This window comes from Chinchilla lanigera, unplaced genomic scaffold (genome assembly GCF_000276665.1).
Source record: "Chinchilla lanigera isolate Chin_1 unplaced genomic scaffold, ChiLan1.0 scaffold00031, whole genome shotgun sequence".
NCBI lineage: Eukaryota > Metazoa > Chordata > Mammalia > Rodentia > Chinchillidae > Chinchilla > Chinchilla lanigera.
Genome location: NW_004955432.1, coordinates 9,087,379 through 9,112,844, shown reverse-complemented (window position 1 = coordinate 9,112,844; position 25,466 = coordinate 9,087,379). Strand labels below are relative to the sequence as shown.

General features: G+C 40.3%; 2 protein-coding genes across 7 annotated transcripts in view; one reads left to right on the top strand and one right to left on the bottom strand.

The window, feature by feature from the left end:
* Positions 1–229: 229 nt before the first annotated feature.
* Positions 230–19,922, top strand: LOC102027002 (lanosterol 14-alpha demethylase). Its single transcript, XM_005388004.2, has 10 exons — positions 230–520; positions 2,196–2,294; positions 6,794–6,970; positions 8,887–9,013; positions 10,798–10,972; positions 13,059–13,178; positions 13,540–13,735; positions 15,372–15,467; positions 15,993–16,161; positions 19,120–19,922. The coding sequence occupies exons 1-10, from the start codon at positions 347–349 to the stop codon at positions 19,296–19,298; spliced, it is 1,512 nt and encodes a 503-aa protein (XP_005388061.1). The 5' UTR covers positions 230–346; the 3' UTR covers positions 19,299–19,922.
* A 2,050-nt stretch (positions 19,923–21,972) lies between these two features.
* Akap9 (A kinase (PRKA) anchor protein 9) overlaps positions 21,973–25,466 on the bottom strand; it is a 157,836-nt gene continuing 154,342 nt past the window's right edge. For all 6 annotated transcript variants that reach the window (XM_005388001.2, XM_013515942.1, XM_013515944.1 and 3 more), the window contains 4 exons: positions 25,377–25,462; positions 24,296–24,425; positions 23,700–23,839; positions 21,973–22,521 (listed from right to left, as the gene is read on the bottom strand). In XM_005388001.2, coding sequence (XP_005388058.1) covers positions 22,484–22,521; positions 23,700–23,839; positions 24,296–24,425; positions 25,377–25,462 — 394 coding nt within the window. In that variant the 3' untranslated portion in view covers positions 21,973–22,483. The remainder of the gene's footprint in view (positions 22,522–23,699; positions 23,840–24,295; positions 24,426–25,376; positions 25,463–25,466) is intronic.

The window sequence follows — 25,466 nt, the reverse complement described above, 5'->3', positions numbered from 1 at the left end:
AACACTTGCTTCTCAGCGGGTATTCACCTCTAAAGCCATCTTCGCTTGGGTGCGGGACCCCTGGCGCCACCACCTTTAGGCCGCGTTCTCAGAGCCCCTCCCCGTGTCGCCAGGAGACCTCGGCGGCCAGGCGCCGCGTGTGGGCGTGGCGCGCCGCAGGCCCCGCCCCTTCTGTGACGCTGCGGGTGGCGCGCGAGCGGGGGGCGGGGCCGCCCGGCTTTAGTAGGGGCCGGGCGCGCGGGAGGCTCTTCTCGTCCGTCCGCCGGTGTCTCCCTCTCCGTCTCTTCCGAGCGCGGGCTGCGACGCGGCCTCCAGGGTGTCCCGGGAGGGACCGGGCGGCGACGGCATGGCGCTGCTGGGCTTGCTGCAGGCGGGCGGGTCGATGCTGGGACAGGCGGTGGAGCAGGTGACGGGCGGCAGCCTGCTGTCCACGCTGCTGGTGGCCTGCGCCTTCACGCTCAGCCTGGCCTACCTGTTCCGCGTCGCCGTGGGCCAGCTGGCGCACCTGCCGGCCGGAGCGGTGCGTACCTCCTCGGCGGGCCGGGCGCGGCGGCGGCAGGGCGGCGGGGGCCCGCTGCTGCCCTGCTGGGAGTGCGGTGTGGGCGCCCGCTCTTGCGACGGGTGGCCTCGCCCGCCTCGGCGTTGGGGGCTCTGGTGGCCCCGGCCGCGAATCCGATCCTGGCCGCGAAGGGGATGCGTGCAGCGTTGGGGTCGGGCCGGCGCGGCTGTGCCCTTGCTGGCCGCCCTCCGGCGTCGGGGCGCGCGGTGCAGACCTTGGTGGTGTTGCTGTCGGCAGTGCGCCCTTGTGCCCATCGCGCTAGAGATGGCAGTTTACGTCGCTGTCCAGTTTACGTCGGTGTTCAGGCCTCTGTGTTCAGCCTGGTAGAGGGGCGCGGGCATATCAGGAGTGCAGGAGGGGCTTTCTTACAAGGCTGCTAAAATACCACTTTCTCTAAGGGTTGGCCACCAGTCTTACACCTCCCAAACATCATTAACAAGCAGCAGTAGGTAGATTTCGAAAACTACCCATTCCTCCCAATGCAATGGACAAACTAAGTACATTGTGCTTAGACCAGAGTGTGTCTTAGTAGCTTTTAAGTTTTTGTTTGAACTGTAACAGGCACGCGGCAGAGTTAGTATTATTTTTCCTACACCTGCGCTTTTTGAGGATGTGGTCTTTTTCTCTGGGAAGTTGCATAGTTACTTTTCTCGTTGCTGGGACAAAATAGCCAACACCCAAACTTAAAGCGGGGAAGGTTTATTCAGCTTTCAGTTTGTAGAGGTTTTAGTCCGCAGTTGGCTGGCTCCAAGGCAAGGTGGCTGGGCAGAGAACAGTTCATGGTGCAGAAGACAGCAAAAGCAATAGGTGCAGGCTACCTGCCCTAGGGCAAGTGTATTCCTCACACCCTTAATCCCAGCACTGGACTATAAGACAACCACAAGCTCTAGATTTAGCCCCCTCTGAACCCTCCACCCCTATGACTGCATGGGACTTAGGAGGGGCATCCAGACACAAACCATGACAGACATCTGAGCAGTATCATCCTTTGTCATCATTGCAAGTTTGATTTCCAGAAGATTTAATGTTATAATATGTGCGTATTATATTGTAGCATTTAAAGTACGGCTTATGATGAATGCTAGAGAGTTTCTGCTAGAGTTGATGTATTTCCTTTAAAATTGGTGGATCCAGTGAAAGAAGTATAAGATGTGTTCTGTTCACTGTAAATGTAGATTAAAAAAAAAAACTTTTGCTGCTAGTGGTTAGAAAGGTTATCTGGAGCCACTAGTAAAGTGACAGTGTCTATTTAAAATTGCAGTGCTTGTTTGACTATCCTGTTCTGATTTTTTTTTTTTTTGCTATATAGTTTTGCTGTATAGTTTAGGCTGGTCTTGAACTCACTATGTAGCCCTGGCTGGCCTTGAGCTCACTGAGATCCTCCTGCCTCAGCCTCCTGAGTGCTGGGGTTACAAGCGTGCACCACCATGCCCAGTCTTGAATTTCTGTTCTTTTAAACTGTATTCTCTGTAGATATTGGCCATTTAGTTGTTCATAAGTTACTTTTGATGCTTCATTTTTGGTAACTTTTTTTTAGGACTAATAGAAAATTTCATTAAATTATTTGGTTATGAAGCTGAATTGAGTTTTTCCTTAAAATTAAATGAGAAATGAATTTCATTGTTTTTACTTACAGAAAACTCCACCATATATTTTCTCTCCAGTTCCATTCCTTGGGCATGCTGTAGCATTTGGGAAAAATCCAATTGAGTTCCTAGAGAATGCATATGAGAAGGTAAGTCTTGCAGATAATTAGAGAAAGAGAAACTAATTTAGATAAGTGCTTTTCCAATTTCTTTCAAATGGAAGAACAATTTTAAAAAGATTGTGCCCTTACGATTACTGTTAGTATTGAACAAATAAAATGGAAGCTTTCCTAGTTGAAGAGAGGGAGAGGCTTTGTAGACTGCTAGTTTTAGCTTCTATGCATGTCCTGAGGTAGTCTGAGATGCCCCTGAGGAAACCTGTAGTTCTGGCAATTATTGTTTAAAAAACACGATTCTAAATTTTGTTTTCACTGGTTATAGTTAAAATTGTAAAATTGACCCTCATTTTTCTTAACCATGCGTCTCTCGGAATTTCTAAACTGCGCTGTACATCCTTGGTGACTTTACCCTCTATTTGGGTGACCCACTCAGTACCAATGAGCACTTTGCCCTTTTCTCTCTAATGAGCTTTCTTGTATTACCTTATCCATGTGCTCTTCATCGCTGCTTTGGACTTGCTGTGACAGAATACCTGAGGTGAATAAAGGGGATTTTTAATTTGGCTCATGCTTTCTGAGGATTCAGTCCATGGTTGGTTGACTCCATTGCAAAAACATCATAGTAGAGGGACGCTGTTCATCTGGTAGCAACCAGAAAGCAGAGTGAGAGAGGATGTGCTGGCGTGCCTCTTCCTCTTGCTGCCTTTGTTCCATCCAGGCCCTTACCCTGTTGGTTGGTGCCACCTACCCTCAAGGTGGTTCTCAGCCCACTTTGCCATCCCACATGCTGACCATCTCTGGAAATCCCTCAGACAATTCCCACAACTGTGCTTCACTGATTTCCTAGGTGTTTTTCAATCCAGCCAAATGACAGTGACTAACCCTCACAGAATTGTTCCCTGTTCCACCTTACAACTTCTCAGTTCTTAGATAACAACACCTCCTCCTCATTGGCTTGTGCAACTCCTTTAATTACATAACTTTTTCTCAGTTCTTAGATAACACCTCCTCCTCATTTGCTTGTGCAACTCCTTTAATTATAATCATTCTTGACTTTATTAGATCATCTGTTCCACGCTTCTATTTACTTTTCTTCTGCTCTGTCTGTCCGCCTTTTTCATTTTTCTTGTTTTAATTTTGGTCCATGGCCCATCATTTAAGTTACATTCTTGTCAAGACCTTCGGTTTCCTTGCGCCTAGATTTTTTTCTTCATCTTACTTGGAAAAACTGCAAAGGTGAAGCGCAAGGTCGTGAGTTCAGTTCCCGGTACTGAAGAAAAACCAAAAAAAAAAAAAAAAAACCGCAAAGGTGGAAGAAGTCACTCGTTTTCTCCTTTCTTGCATCAGATTAGTTTCCTAATTTCATGATTGCCTGCCTTGCATGAAATTTGAATACTGCTCAACAATTGTTTTGTTCTTATGATTGGCTATATTTCTGTTCATCTCAATAACTAATTCAAATCTTCACTTTTCTAAACTTATGAATCTTAATTGTTTTCGTTCTTTTTTTGTTTTTTTGAGACAGGGTCTTGCTATGTAGTTCATACTCTCCTCAAACTCACTGTGTAGCCCAGGCTGGCCTCAAACTCGCAGCAGTCCTCCTACTTTAGTTTCCTGAGTGTTTGGATAACAGATGTGCACCATTATACCCAGCATAAACTTACAAATTTTTCTATCTCTGCATTAAATCAAGTGACTTCGTCTTTTGCTTAAAGATCGATTAAAAACCGTTCAGTGAGAGTTCCCTCATGTTCTCAGTTTCAGACATACAGACCTGTTTGTTTCTGTGTTCTGTTGTCTTTCTGTAATAGTGATAATAAAATTTACTATGCTAGGATTTAGTGCTTATCATTATTTTACTGAATGTCCACTGAAACCCTTAATATGTACATTTTGTAGATAACAAAGTTGAAAAACAGATTAAAATTTGCTACAGGGCTCATTGCCAGCCAGTGGACAAGCCAAACTTTCCCATGGTCTGATTCCTGGGCCGATGTTTCTGATAATAATAATGACAGAAAATAACTCATTTACTCTGTCTAAGACACTCTTCTGTGCCCTCTACATATAATGTATATCATCCGGACAGCAGTCTGTGGAATGGGTCCTATTTTTGTTACTGTTTTATAGCTGGGGGAAACTGAAACAGAGAAAGGTTAAATTTTCTGACTGTGAGACTGAGGTTACACACTGATAGTGGACGAGCTGGGATTTGAACCCAGGCAGTCTGACTCCGGAATCTTGTGCTATAGCTCAGTGTAGTCTCTACCTTAATTTTATTTTATTTTTTTTTTTTTTTTTTTTTTTTTTTTGGTTTTTCTCCAGTACCGGGAACCGAACTCACGACCTTGCGCTTGCCAGGCAGGCGCTTTGCCACTGAGCTAAATCCCCAGCCCCTTTTACCTTAATTTTATTGTATAGTATGTTGCGTCCTCTTGGAAGGTGAACCCTCCATTCCTTTCTTTTGTTTCACAAACCTTATACTATTATTTCTCTCAACTGCGTTTATTTTCTTTTTTTGTTTTTTTTCCGGTACCGGGAATTGAACTCATGACGTTGCGCTTGCCAGGCAGGCGCTGTGCCGCTGAGCTAAATCCCCAGCCCCCTGCATTTATTTTCTTCTGAAAAATTCCAAGTGTTGCTTACTTATGAAAGTAAAAATATTTTTCCTTTTTCTTCAGTACTGGGGATTGAATCCAAGGCCTCACACATGCTAGATGAGCTACATGGCCAGCCCAGTTTTTATTTTTCAGATTTTGAGATAGGATCTTCCAGAGGTGCCCAGGGTGGCCTCAAACTTGTGATCTTCCTGCATTAGTTCCCAGAGTAGCTGGGTTAATAGGCATGTGCCATTGTGCCCATGCAGAGCTTCTGCTAACCACTTTGTCCCTTCTGTGACTTGTTTGTGCTCACTGTCTCTATTTCTATAACTCCTGCCTAATTACTCTGCAGTCCACCCTAGTCTGACCAGTGATCTTGGCCTCTTCGCTTCTTTCTAACTTGCCTGTGAGCACATGCCGGTCCATTTACTATTGGTGCTTGCTAAGGTCGTCATATCCCTTTATTTTCTAGGTGATTTTCTCTGTACATGTAGGTTAACTGAATATCACCGTATGTAGACACCCACGTTAATGTTTGTGGCGCTGGACTCTGAGCTGATGACCTGGATATCGAATTTCCATGTGATTCTTGGTTATTTCAAAGGCATCAGAAATTCAGTATTTCTGATGCTTAACTGCTGATTTTTCTGTTTCCAGTTCTGGTTGTCCTATCTCACTTTTCTGTTATCATTATTTTTTTCTAGTTTAGCAGTGTACCAGAAATAAAATTGCTTCTCCATACTTCCTTCGCTGTGTCATCCATTGCGAGGTCTGCATACTGTCAGTCTCCAAAATACCTTCGTTACCTGTCAGCTTCTATTGCTGCTGTCCCATTTTGTGGCAAGAGTTTATCTTCTGGTTTATGCAGTGAGTTCTAACTGGGCCTTCGGCATCTTTTCTGTTCTGCCCCTCCGTCCTTTGTGCACAGCCGTCAGAGGAATCTCTCTTTTAAAATATACAAAGACTAATGTCTCTTTTCCACATAATTTAAACTTTTTCCTTTTGCTTGTGAGCAAAAACTTCTTTAATCTGATTTATCAGACTGTGGTGTAAGTGCTGCCTGACCTTTGATTCTGGTCACTTCCTTCCCACTCACTCATTCAGGACCTTTGAGCGTGCTCAGCTGCCAAGCTAACTCCTGTTCATCCTTCAGGGCTCAGTGCAGATGCCTTTTCCTCTTTACGTCTCCCTTTCATCGCAGTTGTTTTTTATATAATACTGTCACACCTGCAGTTTTACATTTGTTCATGTGTTACTTGATTTGTATCCTTCCCTAGAGACTGCTTCACGAAGTCAGGGACAGTATTTTTGTTTCTGATTATATTCCCAGAGTCTAGTCTTCAATACTAATAATAATGATAATAATAAAACGCAAAGTGGAGTTTGTAACACCTAACAAGAGTAAGATTAACATGATGAAATCATTCAGTGTTGGTGAGATAGTGTAAAACTGATAATGACATAAACTTCTTGAGTCTTCACATGGTATGTTTTATAGAGAAGGACATATGTTTTGTCTGCTTTGTAAATTTATTTTCAGCTAAAGGGCATGCTGTATATTTTCAGAGATATTCATTGCAGAATTGTTTATTAAAACAAAACCCTGACAGCATTACCCATATCCAGTAATGAAAAAGCAGTTAAGGGGCTGGGGATTTAGCTCAGCGGCAAAAGCGCCTGCCTGGCAAGCGCAAGGTCGTGAGTTCGGTTCCCGGTACCAGAGAAAAAAACCCAAAAAAAAAAAGTGGAAAAAAGAATAAACAGTTGTCTTTATACTGAATTTGCAACTAGATGAACATAATTATAAATTTAGACAAATACAAGAAGGAATTCCTTTAAGATGTTGAATGGTTTATTTTTGGCCATGCATTGTATGATTTAAGAAGTTTTTTTTTGGTAACATCACTATGAGTGCTTTTCTCTCTTTAGTATGGACCTGTATTTAGTTTTACCATGGTGGGCAAGACATTTACTTACCTTCTGGGGAGTGATGCTGCTGCATTGCTTTTTAATAGTAAAAATGAAGACCTGAATGCAGAAGATGTCTACAGTCGTCTCACAACACCTGTGTTTGGGAAGGGAGTTGCATATGATGTGCCAAATGCAGTAAGTGACCCTGTTATCTTGAATAAGAGCAAATCTGTACTAGAATAGTTACAGCGAGTAGTGTCATATTACATATGTACAATGTGGAAACATTTTATTCCTTGGTTCAGAAAATCTGAGGTGCATGAGACATGTAAAAGGAGAGAAACAATGTGTAAGCTGACCTGAGACGTATATTTGATTTTATTTTTATTTTATTTTTTTTTTTCTCCGGTACCGGGAACCGAACTCACGACCTTGCGCTTGCCAGGCAGGCGCTTTTGCCGCTGAGCTAAATCCCCAGCCCCTATATTTGATTTTATACCTCCTGGCATGGCCTAAATAAAGGGCTTCCTGTACAGTGAAGTGAAATTAATGATAAGAGCATAATGGGATTTTCTTTGAGATCCCATTATTTTATCAAAAGGGCTTTCTAACCTGCCTACTCCCTGAAGTTCTAGCATAAGCATGTTAAACATTCCTGACTTCAGAAGTCCTCTTTCCAATGCAACTCCTTCAGGTATAGCGAGTGTTTGTTATGTGTTTTCTCTCTTCAAAAGTTAAATATTAAAAAAAAAAAAAAAAAAAAAAAAAGAGAAAGGGGCTGGGGATTTAGCTCAGCGGCAAAAGCGCCTGCCTGGCAAGCGCAAGGTCGTGAGTTCGGTTCCCGGTATCAGAGAAAAACCAAAAAAAAAAAAAAAAAAAAAAAAAGTTAAATATTAAAGTATAAGTTGTTACACAACGTAACTTTTAGATAACTGGTTCGGTTGCTTGGTGTGTGGACTTTGGCTAACACACATAGCCCAGTACTCACGTGTTGTAGTTAGCTTTTTCATTGCTGAGACAAAATACCTGACACCCAAAGTTAAAGGAGGAGAAGTTTATTTGGCTCACAGTTTGTAGAGGTTTTAGTGTGTAGTTTGCTGGCTTCAAGGCAGGGTGGCATGGCAGAGGGGCATCGCAGGAGAGAAGCAGTGTGCTGTAAGCGGTCAGGCATTGAGAACACATTAGCCCTCTTTCTGTCCCTTATATTTTATGCAGGCTACACTCCCTGGGATGAGTGTACCAGTCACACCCTTAATCTTAGTCAGAACTGTGCCAAGCCAGTCGGTGTGTTGATTTGCTAATCACACAGTATAGATCCAGCCACCTCTGAAAAGCACCCTCCTTCCTCCGTGACTGCTTGAGGCTTTGGGCAGCCATCTAGACACAAGCCGTAACACTTAAATACAGCAGTTAAAGTAGATTAAATGTTGTTTTTGGAAATGGGCACATTGTTGGAGAATGACTACTCAAATTCAAAAGCAAAATCCTCAGAAAATCTCTGCTTAGATTTGGTTTATCCATATTTCTTCTTGCATTTTATTAGAGTCTTAAAATATAAATGCCCCCAAATGATTAACCACTAGTTATCTTTCTGTAAATTTATTTTGTTCACATTATATTCTCATTAAACTTCTGGAAGATATTGTCAGGGAGAAATGATATTTGTTTGGAAATAGAGGAAGAGAACGTGTTAAAGAGGATAAAAACAGTATCAAACTTAATGGACCTTCAAGAAATTGTATTGGTATTTGGGTTGGGTTGGAAGACTGGAAGTTAAAGAGAATGGGAACAAGGAGCTCTGGAGTTAGGAGTGGGAAAAGGATCTGTAGGAAAGAGTAAGAGGTTGGCTTCCTACTTCATTCATTTAGGACCTTGGCAGCAGACACTGTTCTTCTACACATTCCTTCAAATAAATGCTTAGATGCTCTAAGTTGCCACGTCTAGTGTAGTTTTAAAAAATTCTTAGTTTTTTTTTTTTTTTTTTTTTTTACAATTTTTGAGGATGTTTTCTTTGAGTGTTATATAGTTAGACAAACCTACTGGTGTGATAGAGCAAACATCTTGTAATACCATGTAACCTTGATTTTTTTTTTTTTTTTTTTTTAATAAAGATTTTCTTGGAGCAGAAGAAAATATTAAAAAGTGGCCTTAACATAGCCCACTTTAAACAGTATGTTTCCATAATTGAAGAAGAAACAAAGGAATACTTTAAAAGTTGGGGAGAAAATGGAGAAAAAAGTAAGGTCCTGTTATTTCTGCTTGTCCATGACTAGAAATAGAGTGTGTGTGTGTGTGTGTGTGTGTGTGCACGCGCGCGTGCGTGCGTGTGTATGAAACAGTGTAGTGTATGTAGAGTTACCTTGGGTTTAGTGAGAGGGACGTGTTCTCATTTTCATGGATTAGTTATTGTGAATCTGGTTTTTCGCTAGACTGCAGTAATGTGTTTCTTCAGAGGTGATTGCCCTACCTGGAGCAGCGAGCAGTATTTGCTCACAGGGCAACAGTACCCAGGGCAACAGGTTGTCACATTCTGAGTGTGGGCTTCAGCTTCTGTAAGTGGAGTAGGAACCTGATTGTGTTTTTAGCACCCCTAAAGTTGGTGTGATACATTTTCTAACAGTACAGAAGGCTGATGTGTAAATTAGAATGGCAATTTAATAAATACATGTGAGTTTATAGTCTTCAGAAGACCAGAGTATTAGCTGATCTTCTCTTTTTTGGCGGTCTAATTGGAAACCCAAATGTTAATGGGCCATTCTTTTGGTTACTGTAGAATGAAAGAACAGGAAATTACTTGGATAATTTTTATGACTTTTGATTGTCACCAAAGTGTTTCTGCCAGACGCTTCTGTCTCCAGTGTAGGGGTACATCAATTGGTGATGACACTTCGCTTTTATACATTGCCAAAACTTCAGTTTTCAGTTTTGATCTTCCTGTATTTGACCTGAGAAAATTCAGATCTTTGAACTGTCATTCCTTAGGAAGTAGCCCCTTATTGTCTTCAGAGGCACCAAATAATCTTTTTTCTGGTTTTTTGTACTGTAACCCGAAAATCAGATAATCTTGTTCATTTTAATCTCTGTTTTATCTCTGTTATCTTTTCACGGTAAAGAGGAGCTCATGAAGGAGGTTTAGAGATGCCTTCCTGGCGTCTGTTGTGGCTGTCCAGAGGGCACTGTGTGTCCTGTTATTATAGACAGCTAAGTTAGATAAAAATATCTTAGGCAGTCAGACAGGCTAAGCCCTCGAGGGACTCAGTGCAGTGGACGAGAATGCATTACAATGGGCTGGCCAGGCCTCAAGATAAAGACAGAATGACCAGGCCTGCATGCCTCCCCAAGGGATAAGCAATATACTCTAATTAAGAGCACCTGGTCCAGTAAAGTCTAGCTAGGTTTTGGTCACCTAGATGGGTGACCAGGACCTCCTGACTCATCTCTTCCAAAAAAGATCCTTGTTCTTTCCATGTACACTTGGTATGTGACTGCTTCCCCATTAGATCAGTATTACCTAAGTGGCTATACTTGTATTCTTATTGGTTGGTAATAGTTTTGGCCCAAGTTGTACATACCTCATAATACTATACCCACCTTGTGATGTCGCTCTGTAAAACTTGCTTTGAGTAGTGGACCCATTGGCAACCCACTCGGGCCCCCTCTTTGAGGAGCTGTCTGTCTCCCAGTAAAGTTGCCTACTCTTAACCTCCATTCATTGTTCCTTAAAATTCATTCTTTAATTTTGGGAAACAAACTTGCTGTATCAGACATCTAACAGGTTGAGAGTTATAATATTTCCCTTAATCATTTAGAGGTCCTATATCACCGTGATCTGCTCTGTTGACTTCGGTGCTCTGCATAGCCACGTATCTGTCTGCAGACTTTTTTATGAATAGGATCTTGTTTGTTCCTGTTTTTTTAATTCTCAGTTTTCTATCACTACCTTTTATATATTCAACAAAACAGTATTTCATAAAATGTTTATTAGATGGTATGGTAATAAGAATAATCTTTTTCTTCCCCAGATTTATTTGAAGCTCTTTCTGAGCTCATAATTTTAACAGCTAGCCATTGTTTGCACGGAAAAGAAATCAGAAGTCAACTCAATGAGCAGGTGGCACAGCTGTATGCAGATCTGGATGGAGGTTTTAGCCATGCAGCCTGGCTGCTGCCAGGTTGGCTGCCTCTGCCTAGCTTCAGGTATGGATAACAAGATAGTGCATGTAGTTATTTAACTTTGTATACTGTGCTGTTGATATGCTGTCAAATTTGGGGAGATTATGAACTTTTATAAGAACTCAGAAAGGTTTTCATTATGTAGTGAGCTTATTTAAAGTTAGTTTGTTAAAATGGTAATTTACTATTTAGTACTTTAAAGCTTACCTCCTTATACTCAGGAAAGTCTCTGAACTTTCTCTAAAAGCCCTGCTTTAAGCACTTGTTTGAAACTCTTTAATGGTTTTTTAGTATATATATTACTAAATTTCTTTCTTCTGAATATGTGTGCCTTTATTTTTTTATTTTTGAGACAGGGTCTCACTATGCAGTTCAGGCAGGCCTTGAACGCACTTTGTAGCCCAGGCTGGCCTTCAACTTGCAGCAGTCCTCCTGCCTCAGCCTCCCGAGTGCTGGGATTGCAGGCGTGTGCCATCATGCCCGGCTTTGTGCCTTTGTTTAATTTTCTCTTTGGCCCTTTGCCAAGTGTTGTGGGATTTGCTTAAGGGTAGAGGCTTTCTTTTAGAACATGATATATAACTTACCGAGGGTCATGCACGTTAGCTTTCTAAATCTTCACTGAATCACATCCATTTAGGTGAGTGATGGGGAGGAGTTAAACTGGTATTCCAATTACAGAGTAATAGTAGTCTGAATAAAAGAGAAAGTCAGGAGAGGTTCTCTGAGTTCCTCTGGAACTCATAGCACCTTGTAGTTGCCAGGAGCTTCCCAGTTTTCAAAGTCCTTTTCCTCTGTATTGCGTTGCAGCACTCAGCACAGCTCTTGGCCCTGGTTTTCCATAAACGTATATCCAGCCTGTTTCCATCTGCTCTATCTCCTGGGTGAACCGGAATCCCTGAATTTGATATGATGCCGTAGTCTTTTTTTTAAACTTGGACCAAAAGATTTAACCAAATTATTCCATTCACTTTCTTTTTATTTATTTTGTGTGCTGGGAATTGAACCTGGGGCGCTATGCAGACAGACTAAGTATGTGCTCTCTGTCTGAAAGATGGCCCTGCCCTCCATTCACCTTCTTCAGTAGGCTCTGCTTTATTCACACTGAAATTTGAATTTCTTTCTGTACATAGCATCTCAGTCGATCCCCTAAAGCAGTCTTTCCAGTAAAATAGGGCAGAAATTTGGGGCTTATAGAGAGAGTGCTTGGCAGTCAGGTTGCCTGGTTTTAAGGGCCAGTTCTGCTGTTCATTGGGGGTGTGATCTTTGGCTACGTGCAAGTTGAGGTGGTTGCTGCTGCTGTTTAAAAGTAAAGCTTTGGGAGTTGAAGCTGATTTTCTGAATCTACTTGAATTTTCCTCCCTGTAGAACTGTGTTTTAGAAAAATGAAAGATAGGCTCAAGAATGAGTGAATCTTCTTCAAAACTGATTTGGTTAAAATTAAGTTGCGTGTTAATTTAGAAGAATATTTTACTTTGTGTTAAACTGAAAGATGTTTTTAAAGGAATTTGATGCCTATTGTGGGCCTGCAGTTAGAAGACAGGTAGTGTGTTAAGAATCTGAGATGTAGAGTGTACAATAACATTGTTTTTGGATCTAATAGCTGTAGAAATTCTTAAGATTTTTATGAGGTTTTTCTTGGTTTTAGATTTTAATTTTTTTGTTGTTATTGTAAAGGGGATTGAACCGAGGGTCTCACACATACTAGGTAAGTGCTTCACCACTGAGATACAGAGGCTGGGGATTTAGCTCAGCGGCAAAGCGCCTGCCTGGCAAGCGCAAGGTCGTGAGTTTGGTTCCCGGTACCGGAGAAAAACCAAAACCAAAACCAAAAAAAAAAAAAAAAAAAAAAAAACCACTGAGATACATCCCCAGTCCCCTATTTATTTTTTATTTTGAGATAAGGTCTCACTAAGTTGTTGTCCAGGTTGGCTTTGAGCTTGTGATCCTCAGCATGTGCCACTATGCCTAGATGGTTCTGATTTTGTGAATTAATTTAAGGTCCTTAAAATTATTTAAGTAAGATTGCCTTAACTGAGGACCTGGTTTTCAAAATGAATTAAAGCCTAGAAAGTATTATTTTTAAAAAATCATTTTTATGTTTAAATTACAGGCGCAGGGATAGAGCTCATCAGAAGATCAAGAATATTTTCTATAAGGCAATCCAGAAGCGTAGGCAATCAAAAGAAAAAATTGATGATATTCTCCAAACCTTACTAGAGTCTACATACAAGTAGGTGTTGTCCACATGAGATACTAAGCTAACGTGGGAAATTACACATTAAAACATAGTTAAATAATATTTCCAGTTAAAAAATATGGAGGTTGACAGAATAAGTAGTTAGCTATGACCTTTGCATTTTACACTGTTGAGACCTGAATTCCTGGGGCCTCATTATTTCCTGGCATCCGTGACTGAGCGTGGTGACAACCTGTGCTCCTCTTTTCCTCTGTCAGTCTCTCCCTGGGGTGGGCGGGGGCGCTGATGTGGGGTAGGCAGATGAAAGGGGCTGTTACGCCTGAACAGTGTATTCGGGTTGAGACTTGAAGTGTGTTTGCCCAAGTGTTCAGTATCTGTGTGGTTCATTCTGCAGAGATGGCCGTCCTTTGACAGATGATGAAATAGCAGGGATGCTTATAGGACTGCTCTTGGCAGGGCAGCACACATCCTCAACCACCAGTGCCTGGATGGGCTTCTTTTTGGCCAGAGACAAAACGCTACAAGAAAAATGTTATTTAGAACAGAAAACAGTCTGTGGAGAAGACCTGCCTCCTTTAACTTATGACCAGGTTTGTTGGATTTTTATTTCATTTCTGTTTTATAATGTTTAGCATCTGTGGCTAATTTGTCTATTTTGAAGGACAACTTGAAGTTTTGCTTATACTTTAGCTTAATTTGGGTTGTCCCATTTTTAGGAAATTTCCTGTAACATTACCTAAAATATTCTAATATTTCTTCTTTTCACTAAACTTCATCAGATGAAGGTTGTGTATGTCTGTATGATGAAGTGTAAAAGCCTCTGAATTGCATAGAGTTGTGTGTCCAGAATGGTCTGTGCTTGAGCAGAATCTTCTAAAAGGAGTAGTGGTGGTAATGGGGCTGTAAAGTCTGCAAACACTGAACCATCTCGTTGGGCAGAAAAGGAAATGAGAAGGCTTCACTGTACAACCTGAGAGTCCGTCTTTGAAGCAAACCTTAGTAACATCCTCTTCCTGTTATGCATGTGTTTTGGTCCTCTGTTAGTATGGCGTATTACATTAATTTTTCAGGTGTTGATTCTTATATTCTTGTGATAAATCTTACTTCAGAATAGAGTCTGTCCTTTCTCTTCCTCCATCTTTCCCTTCTTCCTCTCTCTGTTTTTCTTTTTTTCATTCTTTCCTTTCTTTCTTTCTCTTTCTCTTTCTTTCTTTTCTTTCTTTTTCTTTCTTTCTTTCTTTTTCTTTCTTTCTTTCTTTTTCTTTCTTTCTTTCTTTCTTTCTTTCTTTCTTTCTTTCTCTCTCTCTTTCTCTCTTTCTCTCTTTCTCTCTCCTTCCTTCCTCTCTTCCTTCCTTCCTTCCTTCCTTCCTCCTTTCCTTTCCTTTCCTTTCCTTTCCTTTCCTTTCCTTTCCTTTCCTTTCCTTTCCTTTCCCTTTCTTCCTTCTTCCTTTCCCTTCCTTCCTTCTTCCTTCCCTTCCTTCCTTCTTCCTTCCCTTCCTTCCTTCTTCCTTCCCTTCCTTCCTTCTTCCTTCCCTTCCCTTTTTTCCTTTTCCTTTTCCTTCCTTCCCTTTCTTCTCTCTCTTTTTCCTTTTCTTTCTCTCTTTCTTTCTTTCCTTTCTTTCTTTCTCTTTCATGACAGAGTCTTACTGTGTAGTTCAGGCTGTCCTGAGCTGCCTTCTCTCTTTGTTCCCTCAGTCCCTCTTTCCCTTCCTTCCTTCCTGTCCTTTTTGTATGTGCTGAATTTTATTTGCTAGTATTTTGTTGAGGATTTTTTACACTATATTAAAAAAATCAGGAAATACTCTTTACCTTCTTATACTACCACAAACCTTGCTTTTCTCACCAGCATTTACTTTTGTTTCTCGAATCAGCTTTCCTTTAATTATTGAAAGCCTTTGGTTGATTTGGTTTGAAGAAGTTGAGATCGATGATGTTTTGCTAATGCTCTTGTGTTTTGGAGGAGTGAGTCGTGTCTTTCCCGTGCTGCTGTCCAGCATGATTGCCCCTCCTCCTGTTATCTTGCCTTCCTTTTTCGTGTTGACCTTGGGCATGAAAGTGCATGGTAATCTCAGAAGCCCCCCCGCCCCCCTCCCCCCGCCCAGCCAGTTGTCTCTGTTCTTCAATCCAGAGTGCAGCCTGCCTTACACTGACCAAGATGTTAATGTTTTTATACTGTCGAGTATGTTAAGTATTTGTAAAGAATCAGGAAATACTTTTTCTTTTTAGCTCAAGGATCTAAATGTCCTTGATCGCTGCATAAAAGAAACATTAAGACTTCGACCTCCTATAATGACCATGATGAGAATGGCCAGAACTCCTCAGGTGAGTCTCTTGCTTAGCTCACTCCTCTGTGCCCCAGTTTTTATTGATCAAACTTAGGAGATACAGTGGTATGAAAGAGAATTTCTTAAATTAAAAAAAAATTGCTTTACATAAGTTTAAGTTTTATACTAAATACATGGACATTTACATAATGGCAAGATAGTATATATGCCCATCTCTAATGCTATTCTCTTAATTTTCATTTAACAATTGAATTTTTGAAATGTCACTTGTAATTGACATTCTTCTTGGTTTTCAACATAACACATTTTGTTGAAAAAAAATTGTGATCGTATGAAGTATTTAAATTAGGTAGTGAAAGGCTCCCTAAAATTCTGTCTGCCTCTGAGGCATTATGGATTTGTGTGCGTACGTCCAACTCAGTGTTGGCTTACTTACAGATCATTTGAGTAATTTTTAGCTGGTTTGTCATCTAGCTGGATCTTAAATATATGTGTAGCTCTTTATTCCACGGTGACCTAATGGGTAAAATTCTCTAATGCAGTGTGTTGCTTCCATCTGTAGACTGTGGCAGGGTACACCATTCCTCCGGGGCATCAGGTGTGCGTTTCTCCCACTGTCAACCAGAGACTTAAAGACTCCTGGGTAGAGCGTCTGGACTTTAACCCTGATCGCTACTTACGTGATAACCCAGCGTCAGGAGAGAAGTTTGCCTATGTGCCATTTGGAGCTGGTAAGATGATGACCTTTCAGTTTGAAATGTTGGTTTTAACATTTGTCCCTGTCAGCATAACTCATGTAGATTTTGTTTATAAATATCCTTTGTTTTGGCTCTAATTCCTTCCTCTGTCATCACCAGGCTCTCCCTTTTGGCTGTCTTTGTGTTTCACACTGCTGTCCTATAGGGACACCAGTCTTTTAGATCTAGGGCCTACCCTAAGTCTAAAGTGTCACACCACTTTAATTACATATATAATGACCTTGTTTCAAATAAATTTGTATCCTGAGATTCTGGGTGGACCTTACTTTGGAGTACAAGTCACAGGTGAAAAAGACTCTTTTACAAAAAAAGAAACAGACAGCTGGGCGTGGTGGTGCACGCCTGGTGGCGCATGCCTGTAATCCCAGCATGCAGGAGGCTGAGGCAGGAGGATTGTTGTGAGTTCGAGGCCAGCCTGGGCTACAAAGTGAGCTCAAGGCCAGCCTGAACTACATAATAAGACCCTGTCTCAAAAAGACAAAAAACAAACAAAAAAAAGAAACAAACAGATCACAGCACAAAAACTTCCTTTTCAATAAAACTGAGAGAAATTAGCATAAATGAAACAAAATAGCATATATGTTGAAATATTTTTGAAACAATGGAATAGAGAATTTGGGGAATTATTTGAACATCACCCTACTTCCTATTTCTCTAGCTTCTATTTTGCTCTTTATTTATACATGTATATGTTTTGAGTTTCTCATATAAGAGAAACCAAGCTATATTTCAGCTTGTGTGTCTAACTTATTTCACTTAACATTATGTTCTCCAGTTGCACCCATTTGTCTATAGATACCTCAAGTTCATCTTTCTTTGTGGCAGAGTAGTACTCCACTGTGTATAAATACATTTTCTTTATCCATTCATGTGTTGATGGACATGCACTGTTTCCAAGATTTAGCTATTACAAATTGTGCTGCTATAAATGTGGGTGCGCATGTATCGCTGTAACATGATGACTTTAACTCTTTTGAGAAGATACCTAGAAGGGGGATAGTTGGGTCAAATGGAATTTGTATTTTTAGTTTTTTCAGGAGTCTCTGCAGTGATTACCATAGTGGTTTTACTAGTTTACATTCCCCCCAGCAATGTAGAGGAGTTCCTTTTCTCCCATATCCTTATCAGCAGTTGTTATTACTAGATTAGAGGTAACAGAAACAGCCCCAGGTACACCAACCTATTTGATCTCTGACACACACTGTAAGAAACACACACTGTGAGAAAGATAGCCTCTTAAATAAATGGTGCTGGGAAAATTGGATATCCACATGCAGAAGATTGAGTCTAGACCCCATATATCGTAGCGTGTACCAAACTAAAATCAAAATGGATCAAAGATCTAAGTGTTAAAACAGAAACGTGATCTACTGAAAGATAAAATAAGTACAACTCTTAAAGAGACAGGTGTAGGCGAGGACTTTCTTTACACAACAGTGGCACAAGAAATAATTTTGAGAATCAACAAATGGGTTCTTATCAAATTAAAAAGTTTCTGGCAGCAAAAGAAACAACCAAAAAAAAAAAAAAAAAAAAAAGCTAACAGAGAGAAGAGACAACATATAGAATGGCAGCAAAATTTTTGGTTTTTCTGGTTTTTCTCTGGTACCGGGAACCGAACTCACGACCTTGCGCTTGCCAGGCAGGCGCTTTTGCCGCTGAGCTAAATCCCCAGCCCCTAGTGTGTGCTAGTCTTAAATATGGCACATTCAGCATGTTTTTTTCTTTTGATAATACTTACAGATTTCACAACAAAATGCTTAAATCTGAAGTCACCATTCAGTCATGTTTGATACATGAACAACTTTAGTTATCAACTTTCTAAATGGCTATTGCTGTCGAGTCCTGTGTTTGCCTAGTCCCACGTCAGGAAGTGGTCTGTTCTACTAACACTTGGTTTTAGCCTTTGTGGTCTGTGATCATCTTGAATTAATGTAGGGTGGGAGACAGGAATTGAAGTTTTTTCCCTTTTGCATTGTCTAGTAGTACTGTGTTGAGAAGATGTTATTTTCTTGCCTTATCACTGTCAAAGATAATCACATAACCACAAAAATATTTCTAGGCACTCTTTTGTGTCCCACTGATGTGTTTCTTGATCCTTATCCAGTACCACATTGGCTTCGTTGCTGTACCATTAGTCTTGAAGTCAAATGTGGTCAGTTTTAATTCCTCCAAAACGGTCTATTTTTAAGATTTGAGTATTATAGATCTTTTGTATTTCCTTATGCATTTTAGAATTAGCTTGTCATCTCTTATATGACTTTTTCAAATTTTGACACTAGTAAATGTTGTATTAGTTTTGTTAAATCCCTTTTTTTCTCCCATAGTGGCATTTTAAGGCCCTGGCCCCCTTTTAGTTCTCTTGTGTTTGCCATTTATTTTTTACATTTTTTTTTTTTGAGCCGGTTTTGCTATGTAAAGGCTGGCCTCAGACCTGTAGCAGTCCTCCTGCCTCAGCCTCCCAAGTGCTGAGATTACAACTGTACAACACCATGAGATTTTTTTTTTTGGTACCAGGAATTGGAACTCAGGACCTTGTGCTTGCCAGGCACGTACTGTGCCTCAGAGCTATATCCCTGGCGCCACTTTGATTGAAAGGTTTATACCGAATTTTAACTAGGGCTTTCTTGGGAAAGAAACAGAATGTTCTAGTACATTCCCAAACTAGAATACCATCTCATGATTCAAACCCAAGTAGTTGTTAAATTTCTAAGTCATTGCAAAAATCGTCATAATGAGTGAGCCAAGTGCTCTTTTCTTAAAAACACTGAGAATATTCTGGGGTTTTTAACCATTTACATTTTTACTTTTTGTGAAAGATGTCTATTTGCTCTTCATCTTGAAACGTAGTTTTAAGCGAATGATCACTCTACGCTGAAAGAGGTAAAGAGTTTAAATAAGTTTTTGATGAAATCTTTTTTTTTTAAACAGGACGTCATCGTTGCATTGGGGAAAATTTTGCTTACGTTCAAATTAAGACAATTTGGTCCACCCTGTTTCGTTTGTATGAATTTGATCTCGTGGATGGATATTTTCCTGCTGTGAATTATACAACTATGATCCACACCCCTGCAAACCCCATTATCCATTACAAACGGAGGGCAAAATGAAGAGCGCCTCAGTGAACTAATGGGACGTCAGTGTAAGCTGCAAATGCATCTGGGGAGAATGAAGTGTGTGAAGCAACACAACAGTGCTGTGTTTTAAAATTCTAAAAGCGAGTTTAATTTATGATTTTAATGTTTTGCTAACTGACCTATCAAATATGGTGGTATTTGAAACAGTTTATAATAGTTTTGATACTTAGGTGTGCTTTAAAGAAGCCAAGTTTATTAGTAAAAGGAATTGTTCAGGGTGAATCTAGGTAGTTGGCGGATTCTAAGTAATACACCTTTTGGGTACTAATTTTAAAAGCATGCAGAACTTTTGGCAAATAAGTTCAGGAGAGTCAGGTCTGGGACCACTTCTGCGAGGTGTAAAAAGACCAGGAATACTTGGAAGATGACATGTTACTCATTTTCCTTGGTAACTTTCGTAAGTAAGTATGGGAAGGTAGGGAATCAACTTGTAGTGAAAGCCTTGGATCAAAAATAGTTAATTGTTTCGGTATGAAGATCATTACCAGTGATGGAACTATAATGTAGAAAAATAAACTGAATTTTAACTGGAAGCACTTATTGTAGGAAGTTGAGAGATCTAGGTTTGTGCCTTGATAGTATTTCCTAAAAAATAAATACTAGGGGGCTGGGGATTTAGCTCAGCGGCAAAAGCGCTTGCCTGGCAAGCGCAAGGTCGTGAGTTCGGTTCCCGGTACCGGAGAAAAACCCAAAAAAAAAAAAAAAAAAAAAAAAAAAAAAAAAATAAATAAATACTAAAAACAGTATATTTTGATATGTGCTAAATTTCTCCATCTGCTAAATAATGTGTTTCCACAAGGTCCTATGTGTGTAAAAGCCTTATTGAGTAAGTTTTTCTTCCTTGGCTGAAGGTTGTTCCTGCCTATTCTCCAAAATGCAGTTTGGGCTGTTTGTATTGCTAGTTCTCTTGATTCAAACAGTTCAGTGTTTTGAATCGAGGATGAAAGTAATACAGATCAGGGTCATTGGACAGTGTTCTTGGTCATATTGTGAAGCCTGTATTTGGGAAGCAGCCTAATTCAATAATACTGGGAGCCTAACTATGTGAGATACCTGCAATTTGAGCACATAACCCATTTTTACCAGATGAAGCCAAAATGTTTTCCCTTGTGTATATTACATTCTGTTGAAGAGGCTGGAAGACTTGTATTAGACTCTTGTGAAGGCAAAAAATCTTTGTTTTTTTGCATTAAAATTCTCTTTGAGAAAAAAGCTTGTGAAGTGTGTGCTTCAGGGAGTAGAGTTGGGGCATCCAGGAACTTGGATGGGGAAAATTACATCTTTACTTTTGCACTAGTTTCCTTTTTACATATAGATGTGGTTCATTTATTTTAATGGTACCATTGTCTTTACCTTTGGGAAACATGATTTATTTTCCTACAGGTGGACATTGTACTTGATCCAGTTTTCTCTAACTGCAGTGACATTGTCTTCTGAGGCTTCTTTGGGGAAATTACCAAGAATAATATTGCTGGGTTTGAGGGAATACAATTATTTGCGATATTTTTAAATTGCCCTGTAAGTGGTTGTAGCAATTAATTTCCATCAGTAGTTTCAGAGTTTCTGCAGATTTTTTTCTTGTTTATTGAGAGTTTTGTCATTTGTAAAGTTTCTAGTTTGACAGGTTTGTTGGTTTCCTTTGCAATCCTGCATGTTTTGTCTTTAAAAGCAGTATTATGAAAAAGGATGTATAGCTTCACCAGACTGCTGAAGAAATTTCATGGCACAAAAAAAGAACCTGAACTAAGGTTAGAAGTCTGTTTAGTGAATCATTTCAGCCTTCTAACAGAATTTATTATTTTGGGGGGGATCAAACCCACAGCCTTGTGCATGTCAGGCAAGTGCTGGACTTGAGAGTTATTTTGTCATCACAGTCTGCTTCTGGAGTAGCACAAGTTAATGTGACTACAGAGGTCTCAGAAGGGCTGATGGTCAAGCAGTGGGAGTGAGCGCAGCTGTGTTCGTCTGCGCCTTTCTTCACTGCCTCCTTGTAGCGCAGCCTGGAGCGAGGTTTTCACCCGTAACTCTTCCACCTTCAATTATTTTGCTTTGTCTAAAACTCCTCTTGGAGCTTACCTGCTAATATGGGAAATTTGAGTAATTTGAAATGTTAAAAGAGTGTAGCAGTGTACTACGTAATGTGCCTGTCTGTGTTGATAGGAGTAATAGGACATCAGATAATAAGAAAATCCTCTAGATGTTAGTGACAAATACTGCTGCCTTAGTGAGGTGCCATGTGGCTGGGGAGACGCTAGACTCTTGTGTTATCTGTGAACCCACCAGTCTGAATTTGGCTTAGCAGGTATATTTAATTCTGTAGGACTGTGATCAATACAACTTAAAGATTCTTTAGGCTAAATGATTTCTGTATCTTGACAGGCCAAGACATGTGCCATCTTTGGATAAAAGAAATACTAAATATAATAGAGGAAATTTGGATTAACCACACAAATACCAATATAACATAAATACTTCCCACAGGTAAAAAGCTGATACAAAGGCGGATGGAAAACTTTCTTCAGTGGAGGCAGAGAAAGCTCTAATAGGTCCTTCTAGAACTAGGACAACTGAGTCCTGCATATCTGAGAAAAGTAACCATGCATCAAGAAGTATGGCTTACTTAAAAATGAAGACGATTCAAATACCGTGTGGTGAAAATGGCGAAGTCATTTTTATTTCAGTACTTGACAAAATACCCCATAAAATCCAAAACTTCTACCATTATACAAAAATAGGTCTCTACAAGTGGTATGTTCTTGTCTTCATCACCAGTAGCAAATATATTAGGCAGAAACATGTAACTTCAGTAGCCTTGTAAGAAAAGTGCAGGGCACTGCAAGCTACACATCCAGCAGTATCATAATTGGCAAGTTTAATCTTTTTACCCATTTGATAAATACACAAGGTTCATAATTTAATCATTTAAATTAGCATTCCACAAATATACATGTAATGATTATTGTGCATGAATACACACACAGTGCTTATATACACAAATTCCAGTTTGTTTTCATGTGCTGGCAAGGGATTTGTATACAATCATAAGCTGTGTTTATAATGGTCCCATTGAATATTCACAATACAAAAGCACAAAAGAACCACTGATTTACAAAAAGGAATTTCATTAAAATCACTTCATTTAATGATGTTTTGAAGGATTATCTTCTCATGCCAGTATGAAACTGATTAGTTGACCCTACAAGAAAAAAACAATTTCTGTGATTTCAAATTAGACTACTACCTGTACCAGGTTAATTCACACAAAACAGATTACTTTTTTCCAGCATTAAAAAAATGCTTTCTTATCCTGAAAATGTCATTCATATTTGGACTAGTTTTTAAAAGAGATTCTGATTATGTATTGAAAGGTCACCATGAGTGGCCCAAGGTAAGAAAGACTAATGCTAAAGAGTTCCATAAAGTGCTTCTGAAAGATGAATTAGCTTGAAAAATCTGATCTTCACAATCTGGGTCCTACTGCCACTCAGCCTTTTGGCTAAGACCAAGGGCAAAATCTGGGCCCTAATGAAATCTGGATGCTCAAAACAACGGGCCAAACCAACAAAAAACCTCAACCTACTATTAGTCCAAGTTTGTGGGGCTGGTAGGAAAAAACTGTCCTTAATGAAGTTAAACATTATGAAAGCAGACTGACAGCAAAACTGCCCTTGATGAAGTTAAACATTATGAAAGGAGACTGAGAGCAAAACCACTTAAACAGTCCTTGGATCAAGAGTAAACTGAAGGGAGACTGGGAAACGATGAGCAGAGAATTCGTCTGCATTATAAAGTATGATGCGTTCAGTGTGTTTTTGAGGAGAAAAGTAAATGGATCATACTTAAGAGGCCTCTTTTTGTTGCGGGGGGTGGGGTACCAGGGATCAAACTCGGGACCTTGAGCTTGCCAGGCAGGTGCTTGTGCTGCTGAGCTACATCCCCAGGCCTCTTACGAGGTCTTTTAAGGGATATTTTTCAGCATCCATGAGCACAGTGGAGCAGCAGGGGTGATGGCTGCATGAAGGCTGGCGGGAGTTCAGTGCTTGGCACTTTCCACCATTGGTTGGTTACTTCAGGAACACGTTCTCCAGGTGACTGTAAAATGTGCAGGGTGCCTAAGGCATTGCTGCTCATCCTGCATTTTGTCTAATCCGCTGCGTAAAGACAGTATGGAGTCACATTTGGGCAGAATAAGATTCTGGGTGATAAATTATGTCTTAAATTCTTTGAAGGCTCTGCGGGTTACACAGTTTAAGGTTTGGCTAACTTGGTAACTTGTGTACTGAAAGATTTGAGTATCCCGAAGGTCAAGCAGTTTCAGAAAGAAAGAGCCGTGGGTCTGACATGGTGCTACCGACAAGTAAGTAAATGGAATACCTGACTGTACAGTTCCAAGTCGTCTTTGTAGTGCTTCTAGCCGGGTGATGTAATCTGTCAGAGCTCTGTCAGGATCATAGTTCTGAAGCTGAGAACACGCTAGGGAGCCAGGATTTAAATCAGCTGGAGTGCCTGGATACCTAAGAATTAAACATATACATGAATCCAAATTATCCAGAAAAGACGCAATCAACTTACCAGCCTGTTTCCGTCCACTGCTCCCCAAAGGTAGGCCATTGCCTCATCGAAACCCTCCATGCTTCTAAGTTTGAGATGACAAAAAACTCTTCAGCAGATTCAAAGATGCTACCAAGTCACAGAGTGCCCACTACAATGCCTGTCAAATTCTCAGGAAATGTTGGGCATTTATAAATACATCTTGGTGTGTAGACTGTTAGAATTCTCATAAGGGCCAGTGACATCAATTTTACACATTCAAAAACTAGCTTTGATTCTGAGCCTTGGGTTATGTAAATTACATTCAGGCAAAGATACATAGCTACTGCAGTGCAAGGAAGTGGAAGTCCTAACAGGGTCCATCTTTTTTTGTTAAATATTCATGTATTTACTCCAGTCAGGTCAGATCAGATTCTTACCTATGTTGAAATGGTAAAGGAGACCTGGGATATTCCAGATCTGATCTTGAGCGGTATGTCGTATGTCTTGGTTCTCCATACAGCTCCAGCCCACCAGAAGAATGATAAAATGGGTCTGTCTTTTCAGCACCTAAAATAACCCAAGATGTACCATTATAAAGAAAAAAATAAAACCCTTGGAAAAATTCTATCAGTAGGTAAGGTCTCAGTGGACTAGTACACTACACTACATTGTGTCCTAGTTATAGTCATTTTCGATTATGCTAAAGGAGATAACAGTACGAACAAAAAATTCGGTTTACTTGCAATCAAGGTTTGCTAGCTTTGAATACAGCACATAACTCACTATGGCAAACACTTCAGCTATTGCAGTGTGGTAATATGTTCTTCACAATAATTCCATGACACCGAATATACACATTTCCCTTTTCTCTGTTGCCCAGCTAGTGGCAGAATATGTAAAGACAGCTTAGTACCAACACAAGGTAGGTGTGCTGTGTCCTCTAGCACCGTGTATGCTCCAGCTTTTAACCTCATCCTGATGCCCAAAATGTTTAAGCCTGATGTCTCCTCCTTCCTCTTAGGTGTGTAGAGAAGAATTTTAACCGTCACTGTCACTGTCCAACCTACTAATAAACTCAACAACTGTTTGAATATCACTAAACTATGGCAATAAACCGTAACTACTCCACCTGACCAAGCCTCTCTTGAGCCAGGGCTTGGAATGCAGGCGAAAGCACCGGCTTGAGCTGGACCACCAGGGTTTGGTGCTGGCTCCGTTACTTCCTGAGCAAGTGATCTGGGGCCAGTAATGTGTTTTCCATAGCTCTGTTTCTCATCTTTGCCGCATGCGTAAGAGTAACTGCTTACATTATTAATTGGACGACTACATAAGCAGGGGTTGGTGTAGCCTAACTGAGTTTTAAAAATCAGCTGTTAATATCCTTTAAAAAAACCATGGTCCCCAACCTGGTTAAAGAGTCAGTCTCTGAGCAACACTGGCTCTGGAATTCATTATTTAGAAATTATTATAGTAATTTCAGAGTCACAAATAGAAGGAAATGCGCTATTTTGACTTCACCTGGATGCAGTCCAAAGCCATCTCTGTTAATATTGACGGAACCAGAACCTGTGACTCGATGCCACCGACGAACCAAGAATTTCATTCTAA